This window comes from Lichenostomus cassidix, chromosome 27 (assembly GCF_008360975.1).
Source record: "Lichenostomus cassidix isolate B80296 chromosome 27, HeHo_3.0, whole genome shotgun sequence".
NCBI lineage: Eukaryota > Metazoa > Chordata > Aves > Passeriformes > Meliphagidae > Lichenostomus > Lichenostomus cassidix.
In genome coordinates this window covers 1,285,633-1,312,854 of record NC_139507.1, presented here as the reverse complement: position 1 = coordinate 1,312,854, position 27,222 = coordinate 1,285,633, and the positions used below count along the sequence as shown (strand labels likewise).

General features: G+C 47.9%; 1 protein-coding gene across 4 annotated transcripts; it reads right to left on the bottom strand.

The window, feature by feature from the left end:
* Positions 1-146: 146 nt before the first annotated feature.
* On the bottom strand, positions 147-27,064 carry MAP3K14 (mitogen-activated protein kinase kinase kinase 14). 4 transcript variants are annotated; one of them, XR_014846179.1, is made up of 17 exons: positions 26,928-27,064; positions 19,056-19,328; positions 18,444-18,513; positions 16,038-16,248; positions 15,329-15,922; positions 14,188-14,325; positions 11,933-12,062; positions 11,123-11,254; positions 10,577-10,681; positions 9,324-9,487; positions 8,817-8,967; positions 7,862-8,212; positions 6,526-6,632; positions 5,035-5,179; positions 4,388-4,488; positions 938-3,312; positions 147-884 (listed from the first exon to the last, which is right to left on the bottom strand). XR_014846179.1 is itself a non-coding variant. In XM_085040060.1 (16 exons), exons 2-16 carry the CDS (start codon positions 19,306-19,308, stop codon positions 3,148-3,150), a joined length of 2,817 nt encoding a protein of 938 aa, XP_084896186.1. In that variant the 5' UTR covers positions 19,309-19,328; positions 26,928-27,064; the 3' UTR covers positions 147-3,147. The 4 variants fall into 4 exon arrangements, 3 of the variants coding, with proteins under 3 accessions (XP_084896186.1, XP_084896188.1, XP_084896187.1); XM_085040060.1 differs by having other exon boundaries at positions 147-3,312; XM_085040062.1 differs by having other exon boundaries at positions 147-3,312; positions 16,038-16,245.
* Positions 27,065-27,222: the final 158 nt, after the last annotated feature.

Sequence of the window (27,222 nt, the reverse complement as noted above, 5' to 3'; positions counted from 1 at the left end):
CCCCCCAAAGCCAAGGGTAATTAATATATTACCCTATTAATATAGCACAGTTTAATCAGATTAAGCTCTTCTTCCTGGAAAATGTCTTATTCAGCATCACCATCTTGTTCTCTGGGACAGCACATCAAACCACCAGCAACAACAAGAATCTTTTTTAGCTTTATTTTTTTTTCCCTGTGAAAATGCAGGTCAAAAACATTAACTTCGAGAAATCACAGTTTTATAAAGTGTCATTCGTTCCATACAAGCTCCTCATTCCAGCACCTTCTCCCACTGCCCATCCCAAAGAGATCCTCAGCTTCATCTCGCCTCACCAACAGGGATTTTTCCAGCCTTCCGGAAAGAGCTGCACGACAAGAGCCATCTGTGTTTATCACTCCTACTTGTCCTCCCCACCCTGAGCTGGGGCTCTGTCCTAAACACTCGTTATGAAACCTGACAGTTGCAGCCAAATTCGAACGAGGATAAGGCGAAGCTTCCCTGACTCTCTGCTGTCAGTATTGCCTTCATCTGGATCTGGGTTGTTTGTGCCTGTCACAGCAAAGTGACAAGCCAAGGGAAGAGGAAACTGTCCTGGCAGGAGGAGAGAGTCAGGGAGAGCTCAGGCTGGCTGGCAGCACAGCCTGGAGATTGTCCCAGGAGGAGAACCTCAGCTGAGGCAGTGGGAAGGTTTGATGGGGCTGCCAGGGTGTCTGTCCCCAGGCAGCGACTGTGACACCACATCTCACCCTGAGAGCAGTGACACAGCCAAGCTTTGTGGGCTGGGAACCTGCAGCTTCACTTGGTCACTTGTGGTGGCAGCAAAACAGGACTGAAGGCTTTGGACAAAACAAAGAGGAGGGATCCTGGCTAATGCTGCTGTGAGGGTACTGGGAATACGGAATCTCCATGGGCCTGGAGAACACGACATTACCATGGACCCAGAGAGCACAGACACCTCCATGGGCCTGGAGAACATGACACCTCCATGGACCTGGAGAACACAGACACCTCCCTGCACCCCATGAGGACATCCCGAGCCCAGGACGGATCCCTGCCCCTGTGCAGGAGGCCTGAGTTCAGGTTAGTGCTGCAGATGCAGAGCCCAGGAGTCCTGCAGACAGTCCTGCTGCTCCCTCCCTGCTGCTCCAGGGCTCGATCCCCATGCCAAGGCATGGAACTGGACACCTGGACATTGGAGCATTCCCCAGGCAGCAGAGGCACGAGGTGCAACCTTTGGGATGAAGCTTTGGGATTGACACATCACCACAGACTCACAGAAACAACCAACAGTTTTCTTCCTGCCCTCTCAGAGGAAGCTGAGGAAGGGAGCCAGGCAGGCACTGAACGTGTGCTTGGGAGCTCCTGGGAGCTCTGGAAGAGGCACTTTGACCCTTCCTGCTCCAGAGCTTAAACTCTTAGTAGTTTATGGCATCTGAAAAAAGAAATCAAGCCGACCTACCCCTTTCCCCTTTCCCTCGTGGAAGACATGTGCATAATGTGTTAATTATTTACTAAAAAGACTCTGAATGTGGCATTGCAGATATAATTAGGTGCCTATTTTGGAGAATGTATTAAGTGCTTTAGAACAAAAAGTGCTATAAAAACTATACCCAGAGTGGTGACAGGCTCCATTTTTCTTCAATAGTTCCACTTTTTTATTACATCACAACTTGAGTTTTCTGATCAGGGATGTCACTGTCTGGTGGAGCAAAACCAGCCCATGTTCTGGGAGACCAAAGGGAAAGATCATCCATTGTTTAAGGAATGCTGCTCCTCAAAAAGGGAGGCCCAGAGTTTAACTTCTCCCAGCTATTTTCTAAATGAACTTCCCTTGGGAAAACTGCCAGCATTCCTGCCCTGTTGTGTCTCCCAGCCCAGCACGGATCTGGCAGAGCCCACCTTGGCTTTTGGGAGGTTTCTCTGCCCAGGCTGGATGCAGAGCTGCTGCTCAGAGGCAGTCACAGTGCTCTGGGACAGCCAAAGGGAGGAACTGTGATTTCCAGGTGTGCCAGGCCTTGGAGCAGCCCTGAACAAACACACACAGAGCTCACACCTCCCTCGGGATCTGTTCTGGGATGGAGAAGGGTGAACAACACCCGCCCACCTGAACTTGACCTGTGAGGTTTCAGTGTGTTCCAAACATTCACAAATCAGTAAAAAAAAACAGTTCAAAGCTTAAGGCATTTCAGGCCCAGCTACCCATCCCACCCAGTGAACCCAGTTTGAAGTGAGGGAAGGAGTGGGAAGCCTCATGAAGCAGGCTGAGCTCACAGAACTGGGGCACTGGGCTGGATTGGGAACTGGGAGGGAGATTTTTATAAACTGCAGGAAAACTCAGCCCTGTCACAGCTGACAGAGCTGCTGTCCCTTCCCCCTCCAAGGATGGGACAGTGCACCTGAAGTCCCATGTCAGCGGTGGGAACAGGATGGAGGAACAACCCCTCCACCCTCCCACCAAGGAATTCCATACCCTCCTCCTGCCCTGCCTGCCAGGGGCACCAGAGAGAGAACACCAGCTCCCCTGATACCTTCAGGTGGGAGCTGCAAGCAAAGCTCTTTCTGGAAACAAAGTTCTTTTCTGATTCAAGAAGGAAGCAACTGTGGGGAAGGGTGGGAGGTGAAACCAAGAACCAGCCAGTGCCTGCTGTTGATTCTCCCCATGCAAAAGGCTTGAGGTGGAGATGATGCTCCCCAGAGCCTACAGAAATGTTTTTTCCTCCAGCTGGAAGGAAGTCAGCCAGCTCCCACTGGTACAACCAACCCCAGCTGCACTGAGGGCACCCAACCTCCCCCTCTGGGCAAGCCCGGCAATGATCGACCTCACCTCGGGGCAAGAGCAAGAGTTCTCACCCAAGCCCCCTGCTCTCCTGAAAAGCACAACCACATTCCTCTGAGAAGCAAGGAATTTCCACCTACCATTCTCCAGCTCTAACACTCACACCCAAAACAAGGGATTCCCACTGTCCTGGGGAATGTCTAAGCTCAGGACATGTCTTGGAAGTGGATCAGAGCAGCCGACAGAAGTGAGGCCCGAGGGCAGCGAGCTGTGATCCCGCTGCAGCACAAACAGCAGCCACTGCACTTGGTGCTCCATGGCAGGGGAGGTCGGAAGCTTTTGCAATTCCTTCTTTCCACAAGGTGCAAACCTCCAAAGCAGGCAGGGCTTCAGGGCCTGTTCTCCAGCTGGCCGTGCTTGACGCGCCAGGTCCAGCTGACGCTGCAGTCTGGGGCCAGGGTGCACTGCAGCTCGATGCCAGAGTCAGGCACCTCCATGTCGTAGTGCACTGGCTGCCCCTCCTTGGTCACCAGGCTGAAGGCAGGCACTGGGATCTGTGGAGTACAACACACAGCTGAGTGGCATTTCCAGCCTCCTCCAGAACATCACATCCCTCCATCACACCCAGCTTCCCAGGGCAAGGACAGTGCCCAGGGAGGGGCTTGTGCCTGGCAGGAACATCCTGAACTCCTCTCATTAGGAAATACCTCAGAACTGGACTGGGCAGTGCCCACCCTGCTGCCAAAGTGCCTCCCTGAGCTCTGGGCCATGGCTGGGGGGTCCTGAGCTGCCCATGTTTGGGCACATGAGCTCCTCTCCAGGTATTTTGCTTTGCGATGTCCTCAAGAACAAAGTCCAGAGAGAACCAACATCATTGGAACATTTTCTGGACTGGTGCAACATCTTTTAGAGACAATCACATTTCACACTCAGATGAGTCACAGTCCCACAGACACTCTGGAGTTTATTTCAGGAGCAGCCAAACGGGGCCCACAGTGAGGTTGACAGGAGTGTGCCAACATCTCCAACAGAACGAGCTGGAAACACCCCAGCCAAACAGCTCATTTCCCTGAGCTGATGCTACTGTTCATGATGAAAAAGTCATGTAGTGATTCTTTAGGGAAAGGGGAAAGAATGCGTCTTTGTAATTGAGGACAAGGATTTTTTAAGCTGCAGCACAAGTGCTTTCTAACATATCCCTGTTGTCACTCTGACAATTGGCATTGGCTTAAAATTCACGTTTGATATTAGGGAAAATTTCTTCTGCAAGAGTGGATAAGCATTGGAACAGACTGCCCAGGGCAGTGGTGGAATCTCCAACCCAGAAAAGATTCAACAAATGAGTAGATGTGGCACTTGGAAATATGGTTTAGTGGGCATGGTGGGATTTGGTCAAAAGTTGGACTTGATGATCTTGGAGGTCTTTTCCAACCTTAATGATGCTGTGATTCAGAAAATATCCTCTGGTACCACACTCACAACAGCAGCACTGAGGTTCTAAAGGTTCTAAAGTTATCCTAAGTATCCTTGAATGATTCCTGGGTCTCCCTGGCATTCAGGGGTTATGAGTCTGCATTAGGGAAGAAATTATTGCTCAAATGATGCACTGAACTCCCAGTTTGTTCTCACCTGGCTGCTTATCCCCGTGGCAATGTCTCCCACTTTTGTCCTGTGGAAATCCCTGATGTGCAAATTTTCTCCACTTAGCAGCTGGATCTGGATTTTCACTCCTGGAATGCACAAGAGATTCTTTAACTTCTGCTGAGCCACAAGGACCTCACAGTCCACAGCAAAACTGACTGATGAGGCACACACATGGGGAAAAACCTCATTTTTGTCATTAAGGATTTCATTTATGTAGGTCTTCTGCTGAGCATGGAGCTTGCTGCAGACAGCAATGACTCACAGAGCAGAGCTGGATTTAGCAAGAAAGAAGCTGAAGTGATGTATTAATTTGCACAATATGCCCTCAAAATTTCTGGGTAGCTGTTTGTGGTTATAAAACATTCCTTGCACATGGAAGTTGCATGAGGCAGGGCAACACACAGGCTCTGTGTGTTCAGGAACTTCCCTGGATTTTGCTGTGCAGACCCAGTGCCTTCCACCCACCTGTGACTGGGGCAGACTGGGCCTCCTCACAAGCCATCTTTAGGGGGGTCAGTGCTGACACAGCAACTGAAGGATAAGAGGAGCTCAAAAACTCCACATCCAGCCCCTCTGGACAGTGAGGAAACGATTCCTGGCTGTTTATCCCAAGTGTGGAAATGCAGACCCACCATTGAAGCAGCTGGGAGTGTCCGTGTGCCGACTGCGGCTCAGCAGGTTGTTCCAGCTGCAGCTCTGCCCCTCTGCCTGGCTGTTCCAGGAATGGATCCCAGAGCTCATGGTGTCCCTCAAGCTATGGGAAGCCTTCATGGAGTTCTGCAGGAGTAAGCACAAGTTTGTGTAAAGCTCTGAAAGAAAATGAGCTGGCAGGAGATGAGCATTAAAATCAGGTCAGGAGGAAAAAGGTGGAAATCCAGAGGGATTTAAGGCTGGGCCTTGAGTTAGTCAACATTTATGTGCCATCTGGGAAAGGGAAAGGATAGCAGTGCAACAGTGTGCAGACACTATCAGATAGTCTCGACAGTTAAGTCAATAATGAGCTGAAAAGTTGGATGAGAAAAGAAGGGTTTGTTGTACTGAGTGGAAGCAGAATTAAGCATCAGTTAAAATATTTGTCACTTACTGACATTAGAAACACACAGGAAAACCAATTAACTGTACAAAACCAACTACAGACCCCAAGTTGCTGCACTGTTGGGAAGGGTCTGTGTTGTCCTAGTCATGGAAGGTCATTCTGACATCAGCCCAGTGGTCTGTACCAGTCAAAAGTCTAATTAAATATATGGGGTGGGTATTAGTGGGGAAAACCAAGATAAGATCCCACAAGAGTCAGATCCAACACTGTGTGTGTCAACAGCTGAGCTGTGCAGAACTCCCTCAGTCCTCCTCAAAAAGCACTGGAAGGCTGAGAAGAGAGACAAAAATAGGATACAAAGCTGCTCCCAAGCAGAACTGACTCCTGCAGATGCCAGGCAGCAAAATTTGGGACTCAATGTCTTTGAAAATGGTGATTGAAGGGCTTTTGCCCTTCCCTGGTCCAACAAGGCTTATTCAGTTTTCCTCACTGGTATTCCCTACCTTAGGAACACCAGAGACAGAGCAAACCAATATAATTAGAATTTGTATTTAACTAACTTGATCTATGTATTCATTAATATTAGTGGGTTAAAATAAGTTCCTGGAGAACAGATCCATAGGCTGGGAATAAATATCCAAGATTTGGGTATCTGTTTTCCTGTCCTGTTCTCCTGGTCTTTCCCTAAGTTTCCCACTGGTAGCCATGGCCAGGAAGAAGACCCTGCAGGGCTCCTTGATGCAGCTCCTACTCCCATCACTGCTTCCCCAGCTCCTTTCTCCCACACAGACAGGGTTGAGGCTGCTGAGATTTTCCATATCCATACATTTGAAGCTTCCTGTGAGGATATAGCACAGGAGAGCCTCTGGAGCAAAGGATCCATGTTGGACAGTGAACCAAAGCAGCTACAACCCACAGCACCCCACCGGGCAGGAGCAAAGCTTTCCTCCCAAGGTGCTCCCCAGCAAACTAGGTGTCAAAAAGCTGCAATAAACATGAGAAACTCCAGATTTCTGTTGGTCACAGCTACCAGTTTTCCAGAGGGGGCTACCCAGCCACCCCCAGCCCTGCTTCCAGCCCCACTCACCTTCTCACTGGCATCAGACACAAAGGGGCTGTCGATGCTAAGGCAGGAAAGCATTTGCTCCTGTTCTTCCAGAGAGTAAGGCTGGGAAAGGCTGTTCAGAAATAGTTCTGCAGTGAAAGGAAGAGAAGGGAGACATTTCCAGTGTTTCCTTCCATGCCTCCCTGCTCTAATCACAGCTCTGCAATTAATACCCAAAGCTTCTTCAGCATTGTTTAATGAACATTGATATTGGTGCCAGCAGGACTCAACACACAACTCTGCCATGTAGAGGCCACAGACAGCACTGTGACACAGGGAAACTGAGCCAAGAGGAGGTGCATCGTGCAACAATATGCAAAACAGCACCCAAAATTTCCTAGTTCCTGCCTGTTATGTCATCTGTGAGATGTCACTCTAGATCCATCCACATTACCAGGGAAAGATCAAACTCATGTACTCAGCTCTCACAAGTATCTGGACGCTTGTACTCCTTTATCTGGGTACAAGTGCTTACAAGTATCTGGATATTACACTGCAAATACAGCTGATAATATCCAGATACCCTATATAGAACCAGCTCCTACAAGGCTGCTGAGATGCAAAGCCATTGGAGAAGGAAGCTGCCTCTCAGCAACCCCTAAAATTCCTCATTCCTCAGTACCCTGACACAGTTACAGTTCAAACCACCTTTTTCCTAACTTGAAGCTTTCAATTCACTTTAAAAGACTAGAAAATATGGGAGAAAAAGAAGTGAAGTATAGTTCCATATACTGGAACTGGACAAGTCATTGACTTCCACACTAAATTTACTGCTGGTTTTCAAATTCTGGATTGCTGTTGGTAACCAAATTCCTTGGCTGGTGGCTGTAGGTTTCTCAATGCCCAGAACAAAACAGTTGCAGGCTGATTTTAACTGCACTGCTTTGCTTGACATCTGTCATCCCTTTATGATTATCCTGGCTTACTCCTGAATTAAAAAAAAAAAAAAAAGTTTGAACCTAAAATTCCAGATGAAGTTGGAATCCTGACACTGTTTACACAGTGCACATAAGCACCAGTCTGAAACAAGCTGTTTTCTAAGAGGTTCCTGCACCTCTCTCAGAAGGTTCCCCCCTGCTCAGGAGGAAGGAAATCCCGTTCACTACCTTTCTGACACATTTAATTGGTTAAGAACTATTAGTTTTGGTAATTTAAAGGAAGGTTGAGCAATTTGTGTAACGAGAAAGGAACTATGAGCAAAATGACATCCAAGCTGAAAACCCAAAAATAACTGTCAAGAGGCCAAGAGAAAGCAGCTGTATTTTTGTCCTGCTCTCAGGCAAAAAGAGCTGAATTCCTCCCCCAGCCCAGTGCTCACCGATTTCCAGCTGCTGAAGTTCTTGCTCTGAAATGGTTGTGGCTCTTTCCACATGGCTGCAGCTCTTCAGGGGCAGAGGAGTCGAGGAGAGAGGGGGGAAATCAAAGGTCTCAGGTAACTCCTTGTCCTCATTCCAGTGGGTTCCCTCTACCTCCTCTGTTTGCTCCAGAGATGGAGGTGGTAGGACTGGGCTGCCACAGGAAACTTTGACTGACAGTTTTGGGTCAGAACCAGTCTCAGAAACTGGGCTCTCTGTGGGGGACAGGGATGTCTGTGTATTGTTCTCTTTGTTCAGAGATAGATGTCTGGGCTCTCTGTATTCACCTTTCCAGGGGCTTCTCACACCTCCCACTACAAAAAAAAAAAAAAAGCAAACCAACATTATGAAATAAAGCAATAAAAGAGGTTGAAGTTTTCCTTTGCTGTAAGAGTTTTTGAAGCGTATTTGCTGTAAAATGCCCAGCTTCTTCCAAAGATAAAACCAGATCACCTCCAAAAATTCTTGCTGTATTACAGAACCACTCAGCAGGATTAAGTTGAAATAAATTAGGGATGGTGTCAGGGGCAAGATTGGACGACAAGTACAAGTTAAAGCTAAGGATGCAATAAATCTCTGCTTGCAGCTATGCTGCAAGCCAGGCTCTCCAGCTGCTGCTGATGCTTCAGCTGACAGGAGCCCAGGCAGAGCACCTGAACAAACCCACAGCAAGCTCACCTCCTTCGGCAGAGAAGGAAGGAGAGCCATGTGACAGCACACAGGAAATAAAATCATTTCTTTGGGTGACAAACACTTAGCCGCAGGCAAAAGCCATCAACCCAAAATATGCAGCCGTGTTGTGAAAATGATTTACTGGACAATAAAACAGACTGCTGCTTCCCAAAGGAACGGAACCAGCAACTCTCCCAGTGCGAATGCAAAGGTCTAGCTCTATCAGTTGCATCAGGACATTTGTACCTTCCTCAAGTGCTGCACTGGTCTTAGTTTTGAGCTCTGACGCAGACGCCCTGTGGAGAGGCTCCTTCTCCAGCCCCAGCTTAATAATCTCAGCAGTGAGAGGGTTGCAGGAAGGTGGAATTTCCCTCAGAGGAGGCGGCTCTTTAGCGATCTGTGTAACAAACAGGAAGTGAAAGAGCTTAGACCAGAGAGGCTTCATTTGATTTCAGGAAGGTTCTTCCCACCCTGAGAGTGTTTCCAGCTGAAACAAAAGCATTAAATGAGACCTGAACAGTAATTTTACTACAGCTGAATGGCTCAAAAGTCACACCCAAGTCATGAGCAGGGTACAGAACAGCCTCAGCAGAGCAGGCACAGGGAATGCTCAGCTCTTAAAGCAAGGCTGCCATCCTGTCAGAAGCCCAGCTGGCTCCCAGCCATCCATCCCGAGGCGAGAGCTCCCTGGCCAGGAACAACAAGCCTTGGCAGCTCACCTGCGTGGCACTGCAGGGAGGTTGGGTCACTCACCTTGAGGCACAGGGGGTGGTTGTAGTACTGAGTCCAGGGGTGGCAGCCATTGAGCATGTGCAGCATCATACAGCAGCTGCTCCACACATCCACCTTGGAGTCACAGCGCTTCCCCATCACCACCTCCGGGGCCATGTGGGTCTCTGTGCCAGGCACGTAGTTCCCTAAAACCATCCAAGGGAAAACTCACTGCAGGCAGGCCAGAGAATTGCTCCAATGCCACTGGTGGGAGGCCTAAGGCAGAATCCCAGTCTTTCCAGCTGAAGTGAGAGACATGTCACCTTCATAGAATCATGGAATGGTTTGGGTGGGAAGGAACCTTAAAGCTCATCCAGTGCCACCCCTGCCACGGGCAGAGACACCTCCCACTGTCCCAGGCTGCTCCAAGCCCTGTCTGACCTGGCCTTGAACACTGCCAGGGATCCAGGGGCAGCCACAGCTGCTCTGGGCACCCTGTGCCAGGGCCTCCCCACGCTCCCAGCCAGGAATTCCTTCCCAATCTCCCATCTCTCCCTGCCCTCTGGCAATGGGAAGCCATTCCCTGTGTTCTGTCCCTGAATCCCTTGTCCACGTCCCTCTCCAGCTCTTCTGGAGCCCCTTTAGGCACTGGAAGGGGCTCTAAGGTCTCCTCTGAGCCTTCTCTTCTCCAGGCTGAACAGTCCCAGCTTTTCTCTGTAGTGGAAGGGCTCCATCTTAACCCAAAAAGCATCATTGTGTGCTCTTAGAAGCTGTTCCCTCTCAGACCATCCCTTATACACAGAATAGGGATTAAATTCCCATTCCAAGCAAATCTGGGAGGCAAAACATGAGCTTGACATTAGAAAACATACCCTTCTCTTTCAAGGGCTGCATCAAGAAGCAATATTAAATTTAATTGCCAAAAAAACCAGAGGAATTTTGCTTTAGTGGAGGTCAGGACTCCTCCCCACTATTTAGTGAGGTTACACGACCAGTCAGAGTAGGATTTTAAAGTCACAGTGTGGTTTCTTGCAAGGACAAAACACTGAATGTAGCATGTTGACATAATCTTACAAAAACCCTTCTAGCCGGGGAGATAAGGACCATCACCTCCCAAATTTAGGGTCATTTTGGCTGTCAGTGGGATGCCTCACAGTAATACCAATAAACGAGACACCCTGAGCAGCACTCAGCCTGGCAAACGCAGTTGCTTGCAAATCAGCCACATATAAATGTTCAAGAGAAAGAATGAGTCAGAAAGGCAATTCTTCAGAAGAGCAGCAGCAAAGCCTCACCTGTGACCAAGCACTTTCCCAGCCCATCGGGGTGCAGGTGAGCAGAGTGGCCAAAGTCACACAGCAGAGCTCTGCTCCCATCGTCCGACAGCAGCACGTTCTCCGCTGCCAACGAGAAGGGTTCCATTAGTCTCCTCTGCATTAGGAGATGGGAAAAACAGTCAAAAGCACACAGAACTACAGGTTTTTAAGCCCAAAGGGTTTATTTCTCCTGTGGAGTGTCACTGGCTTAAGCGAGCAGAGAGTTGTTATTATCTCTGCTTATAAACTACCAATTACCTGCCCTGGAGATTCTTGGAGCCCAGTGGTGGGGCAAGATGGGCAAACAGCCTGGCAGACCCACTGGATGACAGAAAGAGGTGACAAATATGATATTCCCAGCAGTGTAGAACCAAGGGAAACTCTAATTTCAAAGAAATTTAATAGAACTGAAAATCTAGTAAATAGATCCTGTAACTTTAGTAAGTAATCCCATAATTTAATCTCCAAGCAGTTTGCCTCAGCTAAGACAATGGGAAGAACAAGGTACTTCAAACACCTTCCTACCTTTGACATCTCCATGGAGAATGTTTTGAGCATGAAGGTACTCCAGGCCCTCCAACACCTGGCCCAGGTAACTGAGGGCTCTGTCCTCTGGCAGGCAGCCACTCTGTTTAATGAGCTGCCCTAATGAGCCACCTAGAAAGGAATCCAGGGAATCCATGTTAGCTTATCTTTAAATTCTCCCCAGCATCATCAGCATTGCTGGTTGTTTCCAATGAAAAAATGACGTTTTCCAGGTCTGACAGCACTTATCTTCCACATATGGCTCTGTTCCCTTTGTTTCTTCCCAGAGTTTTTGCTGCCCACAAAAACAGGCCTTTTTCATGAGCTTTTTACTTAGTGTCAGTTTAACAGTGTTACTTTGGAGCAAAAGCAACTGCTCTGTGATCAGATCACACATTATCTAGGTGCTACTGACCACCAGCTCATTCTTCACAGCCTGTTTTCCATGGTTCTGACCAGAAAAAGAGCACCAGGCAATGGAAGCATCTAGATTTACTCAGAGAGAATCCCCTTTTCCAGGGCAATGTGCCCCACGTGGTGCCCTGCAAATCAACAGGAAGCACAAACCAGCCCCAGCTGTTTTTTACCGGGAAAAAGACACACCTTGAACCGGAGAGAGGCAGGACTGGGAATTATTCCTCCCACAGCAAGCCCACTGCAGGGATTACACACAACCATCCCAACCCACGCGGGAATTCACACCAGGAATATCCTGGATGTAGCAAGGAACAAACAGATTCAAACTGGGACAGGAGGAAGAGAAGATTGGACAGTGACAGTGCTGCTTCCATGGTGCTGTCCCCTCCTCACCCTCCATCAGCTTCATGAAGATCGTGACCCAGGGACCCTCCTTGACGGCGCCATACAGGGGGACAACGCTGGGGCTCGTCACCGCCGCGCACGTCGTCAGCTCCTCGGCACGGAAGTGCTCCACTTGCACCTATGGAAACAAGGAGCCACTGAGCCAATCCTGGGATGGATCCTGACAGAACTGCCCTCTCTGGTGGCTCTGTGGCAGCAGAGGCACAAGGATGGGTTAATTTGGCTTGATGGTCTTGGAGGTCTTTTCCAAACTTAGGGATTCTGTGACCTTCCTAAACATAAATCAGTGGGTGCAGAAGGAAGTGGGAACACTTGGCATGACAAACCCTCAATGTCCAAGGAAAGGGAAGATTTATCACAAAAGATGCCAGCTTGCAATAACTCCATCTTACAGCTGAGCACTGGTACCCTTCAGGAATAAGGTAATTTCTGTCTCAGTAAAAAGATAGTTCTGAAAACTGAACATTCTGCTTTTATGAAAGGTGGGGGGGAAAACTGGGGATGGTGCAACACTTGGCAAAAATTCAACTCGCCCAAAGCAGGAGGGAATACAAAATATGTCCACAAACAGTGGTCTGCACAATCACCTTTCTAGGTGCTGTTCATCCTGAAAACGGTTAAAGAAAAACCTTATTCGCTAAGTTCAGCCAAACTAAATAAAACAAGAATTTGCTGAAGCCCAGAAGGAAAACATGAGTCATGAAGATTCTGGTGGGAAAAAGATGCATCATGTTTCTTCACTGTCAGCAATCCAGCAATAGCTGGTTTTCTTTCCTCTCAAGAATTTGGAGAGCAGGTGCTTCCAACACCAAGTCCGGTGAAAGAAGGTGAGGTAGTGCCTTCCTCACACAGGCAGGCAGCAGGAATTGGAGGCATTTTACTAATGGAAAATGAAATAGATCAGAGTGAAGTGTCCAATTTGCATGTTAGAACTCTCTACTTTCAGAGTTTGATCTAAGAAGATGCATTTCTGATATAAAGAAGCATCATTTATCCTCCAGTAATTAGGGAGGGGAAATGACATTTTGAAAGACTTCAGCTTCTCCTACTTTCATGTTTCCCTTTTCAGCACAACCATCCTCCTTCCTGAAAATACACCCCACAAGGAACAGCTTTTTCTCCCGAGACTGTGGATTTGACAAATGGATAATACATTTAAATAGCTGCATACTGACAGGAAACAGGCTGGTTGTGTTACCACAAAATTTCACACCTGACCTGTGAGGATGCAGAATAGGAATTAATTTTCTACATGCTTGAGAGAGGTTTGTTTCTACAGCTGACAACTAAACTAGTTAAATAAATACACACATTGGCTTATCTTGCCACTTAGACCTTTCCACAGGGAGCACAGCAAACTGAGCCCAGTGTAAATGAGGAAAAATGGACATTTTAAACTGAAAAATGCAACTTACAGTTCTCTTTGCACATAATATTTTTGTACTCAAGACCAACACTTCCCACATGCTTGCTGAAGTTTTCTAGCAATGTGAGAAACATCAGTTCACAAAGGTGATGAAACTATGCAAGTGTAAGTTCAAATAAAATAGGTTACGTTTTCCTCATCTCCTTGCATTATCCCCCTGTCTGCATCCCCAAGGCCCCCATGGCAGCCTACAAATCCATACCCTGATGCAAGCTATATCCCACACACTTCCTACATCGTGTGACAATGGCATATCCTGCAGTACAATAGATTATGGCGCCAGCTTCTGGAAAAACACACATCCTTGGCTGCATCTGGAACATCATCACCTCATTGCAATGTGCTAGCAGTGCAGGTGACACACAGGAGATGAAAGCTCTGTTTTCACAGCCTACTGACTGCCTTGGGTTTTTCCTACTTTATTCCTTTTTCAACAGGGAAATAAATACCTGCCATATAACCATTTACACCAGACATGGCTTGAGATAAGAATAGTTAGATAACAGACAACCCACACGGCTGCTTCTCCCCCGCAGTCACTCACAATTATTCAGAAATCTCTTCTCTTGGCCTGCCTCGGCACCCAGGATCCCTTTCAGCACACTTTAAAGCCAAATGAACTTATTTCTGGCTGCTGAGCTTGATCCCTGTGCACATACAAGTCTTCCATCTGCTTCTCCCCCGGCCATCATCTTGAAGATTTTCCTTGGACTCAACAGCAGCACTTCATTGTGACTGTACAGTAAGATCCTAAAGAGGACCTGGGAGAAGATTTCTCTTCTTTTGCCAGGATTCCCCTTCTCTCACATAGAATTACCTTTTTGGCAGCACACTGAAATCCTGTCTGCTTGTCCTCTATCTTGTACACTTCCCCAAAGGAGCCAATGCCCAAGGAACCATGGCACTTGGTCCAGTGAACCTCTTCTCGGTACTCATAATCCACAGGCTTCAGTTTCTGGAAGTTCAAACAGAAAACAAGATGAAGCAAGGAAAGAGACACTTAAATGTTGAGCTGCACAGGCAGAGGCACAAGGACAGATACCACAACATCTCTCTAAAAATCCCTGTACAGTATCCCTGTCACAGGCCTGAGATGAAACAACAGAGGATCAACCTACTTGATTTCTGTGGGCTCTGTTGGATCTAAACGAGTGCACCCCACTGTTGAAAAGAAAGGCCACCAGGATTTGGATGGCTTTGGAGCTCTGTGTTACTCCCTTCTCATGCAGGATGTAACTACAAAGCTAAATCCTACAACAAACCAGGATTCCCGTGACTGAATGCAGACACTGTGTTAAAGCTTTCCTGCAGTCAGTAGATGGAGACTGTGCCTTAGCTGTCAGTGTGAACACATTCAGGCAGGTAAGGAACACCCTGAGCTCCACAGACAACAATGACAGGGTCACACTGGTCCCAGGGAAGTCCTCCAGGAGGACTTTAAGGTGTTGAGAGAGAACTGAATTCAGAAGAACTGAATCTCTAGGATTTAAATGCATTTCTGTGCCCAGGCCCTGTGCTTGGCAAGGGATGCTGCAGGAGCTGCTGGTCCCAGCAGAGGCACAGACTGGCCTCCTGCACCTTCCCATCCACCCAGCCCTGATTTCTGTCACAGTCCACTCCATCCACAGCCAATAAATACTGCAGCCTGGCTGGACATTGGACTCTTCCCCAGCAAACAGAGGACATGGCTGAAGACTGACTAAGCACAGAACCACTTCTCAGAGACAGGCCTGCATGTCTGGGGACTGAGCACAGCACAGGGCCAGCAGTCTGAGCTGGCCAGGCAGGGCTTTAATTCCTGCAGACAACTCAGCATGGTTATCTGGCAGCTCCAACCAGATCCAGAACCATTCAGAAACTGCAGTTACAGAAGCAAGCACATGGATGCACATTATCCCTTTCCCAGAGGCCAGGAGAAGCTCTGCCTCCCACCACCCCAGGATGTGGGCTCAGATCACCTCGTTCAGCAGCACGCCCTCATTTTCATTCGCTTCATGGGATTGTTCCTTCAGCTCCAGCCCACCTCCTCTCCATGTCTTGGCCAGGCTGGCTAAATTTTGTGGTTCTCCAAAACTCACGCTTCCCTTCAAGGCATCTACCAAATACTCTTCCACAGAAAGCTTGTCTGAACTGGTTTGCACGGACTGGTTGATGCATTTGGTGAAATTATATTCTAAATTTAGGCCAGATAAGCGACTGTCTTGATAGTTGAGGTCACCATGGAAATATGTGTCCAGAGCATTCCGTTTCATGGCATGGAGAGGATTGTCCACATGTGGGAAATGGGGGGGTAGGATGTTGTAGGGAAAAGGATGGAGAGTCTCAGGCTGGGGAACAGTGTCCCTCTGTTTCCAAACATGATTAAGGCACTGAATAGGGCTGATCAGCTTGTGCAGTTCAGTTTTGTATTGGCTCCTTGGGGAATGGAGTTTGCCCGTGTACAGAACTCTGTCAGACTTCTCAAAAGACAGTGCATCATAGCCCAAGTCCTTGTTAAATTCAGGAACCCAAAAATTGTTTCTGTAAAGAGTGCTTTGGTGTGATTCATCCTCCTAGAAAACAAAACCAAACAGCTGAGCAGGAACCTCAGTATAGCCACCCAAAATTCACCCAAGAGCTGTTAGGAGTTTGCAGGGACAGTAGAAATGGAAGGTTGAGGATTCTCACCTGGACAGGAATTGGGGTGCAGCTCTCCTGTTCTGGAGTTCTTGGACTTCTCCTGCCAGCAGCCACAGGTTGTCCTTTGAGCTTGGATCTTTTCTTGTGCCGTTTCTTCTTGGCCCTGCCCCGGTGCCTCCCTCTCCAGGTGGGTGCCATCCTCCCCTCTGTGGCGTGGGCCACATTGTTGGGGATCTGATCGAGACTGTCCGAGCGACTGCTGGAAACCAGAACACAGCAGGGCTCTGAGGTGTGACAGTGCAAGCACAGCTCAGGGGACACTTCTGACCCACAGAAAGAGAATTAGCAACTCTGCCTCCTGAGAGTCAAAGAACAGAGAACTAAAACACAACTTCTTGCCTTCTAATAGGAGTAAGTTCAAGGTCCAGGCACAGCAGCACATCTGGCATTGTATAAAATAAATGGTGGGGTGTGGGGGAAGCAAAACATTAAAGTGTCCCAGGATTTACAAATTCTGCAAGAACAAGACTAGAACATACAGTCACAGAATGGTTTGGGTTGGAAGAAACCTTAAAGCCCATCCATTCCCACCCCCTGCCATGGGCAGGGACACCTTCCACTAGCCCAGGCTGCTCCAAGCCCTGTCCAACCTGGCCTTGGACACTTCCAGGAATCCAAGGGCAGCCACAGCTTCTCTGGGCACCCAGTGCCAGGGCTTCCCCACCCTCACAGGGAGGAACTCCTTCCCAATATCCCACCTAACCCTGCCCTCTGGCAGTGGGAAGCCATTCCCCCTTGTCCTGTCACTCCAGCTCCTTTGTCCAAATCCCCCTCCAGCTCTCTTGTAGGCCTGTTTTTTGCACATGGCAAAGTAGAAGGAAAAGCACTGAATGTCTCCAGGCTGCTCTGAGAGAGTTTGTGGTTGACTTCTAGCAAACACAGAGATGATGTATAAATGCAGTATATTTAAAAAAATCATTAAAATTAATAAAAGTGTTAATAATACCAATGCCTGCTTTACTTGGAAGGAAAAGAGCTTTGCATAAAGAAAATGAATGACTAAGTGCACTTGAATAAAACAGCTTCAAAAAGCCACAATGTGCTGGGCATGTAAAGCTTAATACTACAGCATGATTTCTAGGAATGCACAAATATACACAACACTCCAGCTGGGGTCTGCACAGAGTGATGAACTCTTAAGAGGGGTATTTGCCTGCATTTACTCAGGGTCAAAACAAGATGGTCTCTAAAGTCCCTTTCAACCCAAACCATTCTGTGATTTTATGATTCAATACCAATCACAGTAGTTAGATTTTTTAAATTAAGCTCTAAGAGAAAACAGGATTTTTGCTCTTCAAACAAAGATGTTGTTCCATTGATTCAGAACAGTTCTGATACATTCCTCTGCCTTTCCTGAGGACACAGCCTGCATCTCTCCATCTCTTCCTGCTGTTTGAGTGCTAAAAAATGACACAAGTAGAGTTCTGGCTGATGGTATCAGCACAGTGCCTTGAGCCTTAACACTCAGCTGGTGTGCATCTCGCCAGAATCCACAAAAACCCCTCAGAAATGGGTCACTTTGCACTTCTTCAGATGGCTTAGAGGACAACATCATAAAGCTACTGGATAGTGTCAAAACCACACACCCCAAAGGTGTCTGAAAGCCACCAGGAAATGAGCAGCACCTAATTCTGTACCCCAGTCACTCCTTCCAGGGTGCTGGGGCTGCCTGACATGGCTCCAGTGCTTAAGAAAGCTCCAGCATGTGCCCCAACTGGGAGGTATTCTTCATGAAGAACAAGCAGCTCACTCCCAAGTGACTCCAGAAAAACAATTCCCAGGCCTCCACTTGTCCACCTCAAGTGTCACTGTCCCTTTTACCACTTCCAGCTTCCCTGGGTTCACAATTCCTGCTGCTGATGCTGTCATTAAACAAAGGTTCTCTCACACCCTTTTGTTTATCCTTCCCAGAAACGAAGCTGTTCCCTTTTCTGAGGACTCCTTCTAGCAGCAGCCCAGGTTTCACACAGTTTTTCAGAGGATGGTGTAACAGTTTCAAAAGCATCAGCACAGTTCAGTTAAAAAAGACTGAAAATTTTTCCTTGGATGCTTTTTCTTCAAGCCTATAAACCTTAAAAAACCCAGTCATTTTAAACCAAATTTGGCCATCCAGAAACAAAGGCAGAAGGCTACATGGGCAGTAAATCTGCAGGCATTGACAGTAAGACAATGCAAGGTGTTGCAAGTGGTTTGTGCCTAAACTTGTATTTTTTCCTAACAGGAATATACTTTGGGAGAGACACATTCTTACCAGGCCTCAGACTGAAGAGCTAATTCCAACAGGAGTGCTTTTGGAAAAATATCTTAAGTGCAGAGAGCCAGGGAGATTTGGAACAAGGACAAGTCAGCAGACACAACAATGAAGAGGGGTGTTTGTGTTACAAGGGCTCTCACCTGTAACGTTTACTGTGGGCGATAAAGGATCTCTCTGATAAAGTGGGGCTGAACTCCTGACTGTTTTCACCTGTGTGAGAGAAAACACAATCATCATGTGCCTTAAACCAGGCAAAGTTTTCCTACTAACAACTGGACTTAATCAGCTCTACCACCGTGCTAAATGAGTGATCCAGACAATCACTGCACAGTCATGTCACACCACCCACACTACATTCTTCCTCCCCCACAATTAGGAGGCTTCCCAGCTATCTCCTATCTCCCAGCTCTTTCCCAGATGACAGCTTTACTTTGGTTTCCTCCTCTTTATCCCCTGTTTTAAACACCTTTCAGGAGTCAGCCATGAACAGGTGACCCACAGAATGGAGCTGGCTGAGGTGCACAGGCCTTGTGCTGGTCTGTTATTTATGCTTTATTCAGTGGATGCTGCCACATTATTAGGAGATTTCATGAGCTTCCTAAATAGAGTCTGGGATGTGTCATCAGCTCCACCCCACTTGGGATTACAAATAGATGTGGTCTCAGCTCTCCAGGAGCGCCGAGGGAGTGAAATCTCATCCCTCTTTACACATTCCTTTTTCTCAATGAAGCGCAGCCCGCCCTGCTACTCACATTCTGCTTGGGCAATAATAGAAATTGATGCACAGCCTCCTTCTGTTTCTTCTTTTGCTGTGCCTTTGGTGATTACATCATTCAGGATTTTCCACTGACTGTGAAAGATGACCTTCTTTGAATCTTCTACTTTGCAAACACTGCTCTGCTTTTCACTCACTGTCTCCTTCAGCCCCTCAGTAGCTGTGAGCTCCTTCTTGTGCTTGACTGCTGGATCAGGAGCTCCTTGGCATGCAATTCCCATCACTGCCATTTCCCAGGTTCAGAGAGACACTGAGTGAGAACAGAAAAACAAAACACTTGTCAAAATACTTCACAGACAGAAGCAGCTTCAAGTTCATGAGAAACAGGAGGCTCCTGAGGGCATCAGATTAATAAATAATTTAAACCAAATCAAGGTCCTGCCCAAGGTCTGAGCTGGCGAAGACCCCTGGAGTGCCAGTCCCCCATCTCTCACTTGGAGCACTGAAGCTCTGAATATTCAACATTCTCATGACTGAAAATATGTGACCACATGGGTTTCAGAGAATTTAATTCTTGGAATACTTCCTTAACATAAATACAAACCATGAAACCTAAGAGAAGAAGGAACTCCCATATCACTAAACAGGAAGAATATTCACCCCCCAAAAAAAGGAAAAAAGGGATGATATGAAAGTTCTCCTCCTAGAGTGCACCTAGGAGAAATTACACTGTGCTCTCACACCACATGAATGGCCATAAACCCAGCTAATTCCCTTTTTCCTTGTGCTCAGTCATCCTCAAATCCATTCCTCCTTCTCCCTCAGTGAAGTCAGGCTCAACAACCAGGCTGCCCATCCACAGATCCTTCCTCACTCCTTTCCTCTACATCACCAACAACTTGTGCAATCCTTGGCCAAGCCCATCAGAAGTGGGATTCTCATGGAGTGTAGGATTCATGGAAGTTGTGTTGGATAGAGGACAGTGATGGTGCTGGAACAGATCCCTGGGAAGGGGATCAGCACAGGCTATGAGCTGACCAGGAGCACAAATGGAGCTCCAAACAAGTCCCAGCACAGGCCAAACCTTGGCCAATTGGCAGCACGGGGAAGGTGGAAAGGAGCCAGGGGTGGAAAGGGAAAAACACAAACCACAGCATGGAAGCAGAGCCCTAAGGGATAGGCTGGGAATACCTGGGGGTGAAACTCAACAACGTGGAGAATGAGGAGGTCCCTAAAGCACAAGCCCCTGGGGAATACAGCTTTGGTTTAGCCCCTGATCACCTCACTGTGGATTCTGGAGAAGTTAAACCACTTGTTTCCTTATAAACCAGAATATGCTCTGTTACCTCTTAAGTGCAGACATCCCTTCCTTGTGCCAGTCCTCTCACAGCACAAGTGTAAAACCTTCAAATGGACATTTCCACCCTTAAACAACCCATGGAAGTTCAGAAACCTTGGGCAACATCTACCGGTGTTAAGTACCAGAAACCCAGGATAGGACAAGAAGGAGCATTTTAACAGAGGCCAGGAAAACTGAGATGCCAGCACCATTACAGGAGCACACCTTTCAGGCTCATCAGCTTCAATCTGCACAGTTTCTTTTTCTTCTTTCCCTTTTCCTTTTTTCTTTCTTTTTTCCCCCAACTTTAACAGCTGCCTGGGGCAACGGGACATTTACTCCAACAGGCTCCTGGCAGCTGAGATGAATGAGGAAAATGACAAAATGAGTGGGTGCTCCATGCCTGAAGGACCACCAAGGAAAAAGGGAGGCATTTGGGAGCCAAGTGCATGAACCTTGGTGCTGTGAGTCACCTAACAACCTGGCAGGTATACAAGGAAAGTCAACAATGACCACATTCAGCGGCCAAACAGAGAACAGCTGCTGTGCAAAAGAAGTGCTGATGACAGTATCCCACTCATTACGGCCGTCCCGCTCCCTCTCCTCTACAGAAATTATGTCAATTCTCAGTGCTGTAAAATAATCCCTTGGAGCGGCAGGAGCAGAGCCTGCCAGATGACTAACCCAGCCACCAGTGACCAAACTGACAAGTTCAGAGCTATTTTTACCCTCACTCTCTCCTGACTTGCATTAACTCTGTCTCTCCTTGCCCTCCCCTCACCTTCAAGGTCCTTCAGTGCAAACCAATCTCCATCGCCAAAAAATACATAATTCTACAAGTCCCTCCTCGACTGAATCAGAGGAGAACAGAGAGAGGGGAGAAACAAAACTAGAAGTCCCTGTTGCCCTCTGAAATGGCAAAGAATAACAAGGAAACATTACTGAGATTAAAGTCAACAAAGCACTACCTCACTTGCAGACTCAAAGAGACCGAGGCAGCAATTGTGAGCAACGGCCTCGACCCGGGCAGAGCTCAGCCAGTTTAATGTGTGACTCAGGTCTGAAAGGCTGTGCAAGACCAGAACCTGCAAGCCCAGCCTGGTTTAACTGTTACTGCACCATTTTCAGTCCTCGGAAAAGTCAAACACCAACTGTTTTTATGGTGTGTACAGCAAAGCATGGGGGCAGAAGTTGTGATTAGAAAGAAACAAATCAATTTTAAATAGTTTTTGAAGTGTAACTTCTGTCTGGAGAAAAGGAGGCTCAAGGGAGACTTTATTGCCCCCTGCAACTCCCTGACAGGAGGCTGAAGTCAGGCGAGGGTCAGGCTCTGCTCCCAGGGAACAAAGGACAGAGTAAGAGGAAACAGCCTCAAATTATGTCAGGGGAGGTTCAAGTTGGATATTGGGAAAATTTCTTCACTGAAAGGGTGATCAGGCATTGGAAGGAGCTGCCCCGGGCAGTGGAGAAGTCCCCATCCCTGGAGGTGTTCAAAAACCAAGAGGCACTTCATGATATGGCTTAGTGGGCCTGGTGGGACTTGGTTGAAGGTTGGACTGAATGACCTTGGAGGCCTTTTCCAGCCTCTGTGATTCTGTGATTCAGAGCTGAATGGGCCTGACTCACCTGTGTGCATGTGGAGGGGGCAAAGAGAGGTGCAAAGTGCTCCAGAGTCCCATTAATTTGGATGTAGGCACTCAGTCTCTGCCCAGACCCCAAGCACAGCCCTTTTCAGGGAGCTCCAGATACAAGGGAGGCTGCAGAGCAGCAAATGGGTACCTGAGGATCCACAGGAAGCCCACTAAGAGCAGGATTTACCCCCATGAAACACTCTGGAGCTGCAGTTCCCCTGCCTGTTTATGTGCTCCAGGATGAGCACAGCTTCCTGTACAGACACAAGGCACAGAGTGCAACACGAGGAGCTTCATGTTCCTGAGCTGCAGGGTGGTTGTGTCCTACCCAGAACTGCTTTCTGGCTTTTAAAACCTCCTCTCCCTCAGCCAGGTCACTTAGAGACAGCTGTAATTTTTGATTTCCAGATCCCTGACTTTCTTCCTTTTGTAAACATGTGATGGGCTCGTTATTTTCAAAGCAGAAAGGGGAAGTCAGGTAATGATGCAGGAGATAAGAGTGGATACTGTACTCCTAACCCACAATGGGCTTTTGATAGCAGCTTAGAGACTGTTTGCTCCTTATCTTCACTAAGGGTTTACTCACCTTGGGTTAACTAATGCTAGTTCCCACTGCTGTAAAACAGAAAGTGTGTTTTTACAGAATGAAAGCCAAATAGTCTCAGTTGTGCTGTGAAGGCACCGCTCTGATGGCAACTCCTCCCTCAGATAATGTGTGGGAGAAACTAAAATACTGGATAAGGTCACCTGAGACTTGTAGGGAGTCAGAACTAAGGAGATATTCAGACATTATTGATATAAGACATAACCATGTGCTTTCTGCTCCTTTAAAACCTCCTCCCCCTTCTCTAAACAAATCCCTCTTAAGCTCTTCCATCTCAACTCGAAGATGTTTGGAGCAGGGATCTTAGAAGAGCATTTTTGTGTTTCATGAAATCATTGTGAGAGAAACTCAGAGTTGGACAAGAGCCATGCAAACACCTCTCCAGCACTGAAACACTCAACAGCACACCATAATATGTGATCCTGCTTGGTGTGCCTAGTTAAAATCTCCCTGGAGTATGGCTTTTGGGACAATCTCAGTGAATGCTTTGTGGAGCAGCCCATGGATTTGGTCAAAAAAGACTTGGGAAAGAGCTTTAAAATATACATGACTTCCTAAGTCAACTTCATAGAATGGAGATTTCTTCTCCTCATCTGAGTGTACCCATCCAGCAGTAGTTTCACACTGACATTTAGTTTGAAAGGAAAGTAGAAGAAAAAAAATTATGTTGTCTCAATGAGGTTTCCCACTTCCTTATGGAGAGGAGTTTTGTGCACAGAGCACTAACTCAGGTTGCCTTTGCAGCTGCTGCTGGTTTGATCAAACACAAGGAGCATTTTTAGCCATGTTGCTTTGCTGACCACCACAACAAAGCAACAGCTGGGAAGAGCCAGGAATTTCTGCATCACTGGAGCAGGGAATGTCAACTGAGAACACCACACACCTTTTGGGGACCTTCCAGTGCTAACAGCTGTCAGTGAGTGTGGGAGAAAGTGCCAGGTCTGCAGCCAAAAGAGCCCACTCAGAGTATTAGCTGCAAAATCCTTGGGTAAAGCCATCAAACCTTGTCAAGCAACATGCTTAGGAAGTTAACAAAGGGAAAAAAAAAAAGATGGCACTTGTTATATGGATAGATTACATGAAAATCTGGTTTGGGGCCCAAGGCATGTACATATACATATATGCATATGGAAGGATTCAAGGCCAGGTTGGATGGGGCTTGATAGTGGAAAGTGTCCTTGTCCATGGCAGGGGGTAAAAATGGGTGGGCTTTAAGGTACCTTCCAACCCAAACCACTCCATGATCCTTTGTACAACCCCATCAGACTCTGGGCACCACTTCCCTGCATCCCTGTGGAGGGATCCCACATCCCCTCCCCACCCATGCATCTCTCTGCCTGGATGCCACCCATGAGCTCCCTTGCCTGCCCATGTTTCAGATGGAACTGAAATTAAGAGGGTTCCGTTTTTGGCCGAGGCAGTTCAAGGCCTGTTACTGTAGCCCAGGCCTGGGGTGGAGATTTAAACTGCTCAGAGCTGTCAGCAGGACAAGTTTCAGTTTGTGTCAGAAGGGACTTAAAAAAAGCCAGTCGCAGCACTCAACACCCCCCAACCTCAAAACACACTTAATGCTGCTTTAAGTGAACATGTCTAAGAGGGAAAAAAAAAGAGACTTCCCTTGTGTATCTAAGAGCTCCAAAGTGAAAATAAATAGAATGCCTGACTGATTAAAATCCTGGTGAGTCAGAGCAGCAGTTGCTATTCCAGGGAGCTGTCAGCCTTCACCTCCCCTTCGATAACCACTGTGACCCATCCGGCCCTTCCAGGGGCTCCTGCACAATCCCCTCTGGTCCCTCTCGTGTGTATCCACAGATTTACCTGAGGAGCACGAAGGAAAGCTAAAAACCTTCTCCCCGAACCACCACAAACGCCCTGTTTGAAGCACTTCACTATCAGGCCTGTGTATGAGCAGGTTATGTTACAAATGATAGTGAGTATGTAAACATGTTCTTTAAAGTGGTTTGATAGTAAATACTCCCAAATCCTGCTTCAGCCACTAGTGTTGCTTACTGTAAACATCGGGATAATGAGCCTCAACTGTTTTTTTTAGTTACCAGACATTAAGATATTGCAATGGTTTGGTTACAGAATCTCAGGGAAATATTTGACTGGGTTTAACTACCAGCAGATTTCTAAAAGCACCCAAACACACCTTTATCCTCATTTCCTAGAGTACAGCCCGAGCACAGCTCACCCCTGAACAATTCTTTTCATGTTGCTGAACAAAGATATGAACACCACCATTTGCCCATTTACAAACACCATCGCAAGCCCATTCATTCAAAGAATGGCTAGTTTTTCCCAACCCCTTTGTAAACAAGGACAGAAATAATAAGAACAAACTTCAGCCTGATAAGGATTTGCTTCCCAGCTCTTCTCACACTGCTCTCAGGCCACTGCTTAACAACATCCTGGGTTTGACAAGCCACTTGTGAAGTTATTTCCTAAACTACAACAAAAATGATACAATAGAGCACCTAAAGGGACAACTTCCACCAAGCACCACAGACACACCTGAAAATCAATTCTGCCTAAGCAGGTGGAGCCAGGCTGTCACCAGTTGTTACTTTATACTGCTTTGCAGCTTTACATTTCAATCATATTTATAAAATCCACGTAAAGCTACAGGGAAACAGTAAGGCTGGGATGGCAGGCAAAACCAAAACAAAAGTTTAGTTAAATTTGGTATAGATAGAAGCAGTTCTATATGATCTTAATTTATGATTGGTTCTGCAAATTCAGTTGTGATGATTTCATATGATAAAATCAAAATATGAACTGATTGGGATGATTTCTAACTGCACAACCTGAGCAGACTCTCATGAGACAAACTCCCATATGAACTATGGAACAGAACTGCCTTTAGGCAAGACAAGGTCCTTGCCCTTCAGGGCCCTGTTGTCATTAAACCATGATCAGCAAAGCCCAGTTTCCTACAGACTCAATTCCCACATGTCTGTCCCTCCTCCTGGTCCCTCCCTGCATCCTGATTCCCCTCTCCCAGCATCTCCAGACCTCTTCCTAAATCAGGGCTCTTTTACTCCCAGCCAGCTGCTCTTCTCAGAACCTGGAAATCTTGTTGTCTTCCAGGCCTCAATCCCTCTGTGTCCACCAACACATCTGACACTTGCCAGCAAAGTTCAAAAGTCACAGAAGGAAAGCTGAAGAGTTATGCTCACTTTGCCTCCATCCCCTTGGCAATTATAATAATAATTCAGCACCTCATCACTGCTACAACAACTCAGCTCCACCCCCCTCCATTTAACACGAAAAGACTCGGGACAGACTCATTAACTCCAAGTTCATTAACTCTAGTGATGTTGGATCAGATCCCACAAACCCTTTGGGTTTTCAGTTGTGTTTGTTTGTTATGCTCCTTCACAGCGTGCTACAAGATTCAGCCTCTTAATACAGTTAAAATTTAATAGTTAATAGCAAGTGACTCATTCCCAAGGAATCCAGTGGCTGTGCCAATACCAGATTTCAACTGAGGTAAAATGCAATAAAGCAGCTCATTACAGACACACTCAATTCGACTATTCTTATCACTAATGTCACAGCACAGAAGCGCGAGTTATTACTCATAAAAGGGTTCAGAAAGCCAGTCGAAAAAGAAATTCAGACTTTGTTTATAGGTGCAGGTTTCAGACTGCCGTGTCGTACATGTGCGGAGCACCCAACACATGTTTCTAATGCAACCAGTTAAAGCTGACAGGAAGCATCTGAGATCAACCACAGCAGCAACTTATTAATCAGCAAAGAAATATTTTAACCTTTTGCCAGAAAAAAAAAAGAATTAAAAAATTAGTTGTGTCAAAGAGACGCTCAGAGGGAAAGGGTGGTTCAGGTAAATTAAAGTCTGGCTCGGTTGTGTTGTGACGAGCTGAGCTCAGCCCTGCCTCATCCTCCCCTCTCCAGGAGCAGGGATCGGCGAAGTTCCTGCACCAGGAGCCCGAGGAAGCGGGAGCTCAGGGAACTGAGGAGCCCGGCGAAGCGGGAGCTCAGGGAATCGGGCACCCCAGGGCACCGGGAGCCGCGGACTCGAGAGAAGGAGCCAGAGCAGCGGCACCTTCTGAGAAGGGCAGGGCAGTGACATCCACGCGCCTGACATCCACACACAGCGCTGCAGCGGGAGCGGCTGCGGCGGGGCCCGGAGAGCCCATCAGCCGCCCGGAGCCGTCCGGCGGGCCGGGGCTCCTCACACGCTGCTCCCGCCGGCAGCCGCGGAAGCTCCGCCAGGCCCCACCGGGCAGATGCGCCCCGCGGCTCCCGGACCGAACGCCGCCCCGCGGACCCGGATCCCGCCTCCACGGCGGTGGCCGAGCCCGCACCTACCGCTCCGGCAAGGCTCGGCTCGGTCCAGCCCGGTCCGGTTCGGCTCCGCTCGCCCGGCACAGCCCGGCACAGCCCGGCGCGACCCCTCAGGCCTCTTCGGCGGCTCCCGCTCGCTGACAGGCGGTGCCCAGCGGCGGCCCCGCCCCCTGTCTCCGCGCAGCCAATCACAGCCCCGTCGCTCCCCGTGGCACCGCCCCGTCGCCCGCCGCGCCCAATCACCGCGCGGTTCTGCCCCCCGGCTCCGCCCCCGTGGCGCGGCACGAGCCTGCAGGGTTTCCCAGAAGTGGGCGGGGCT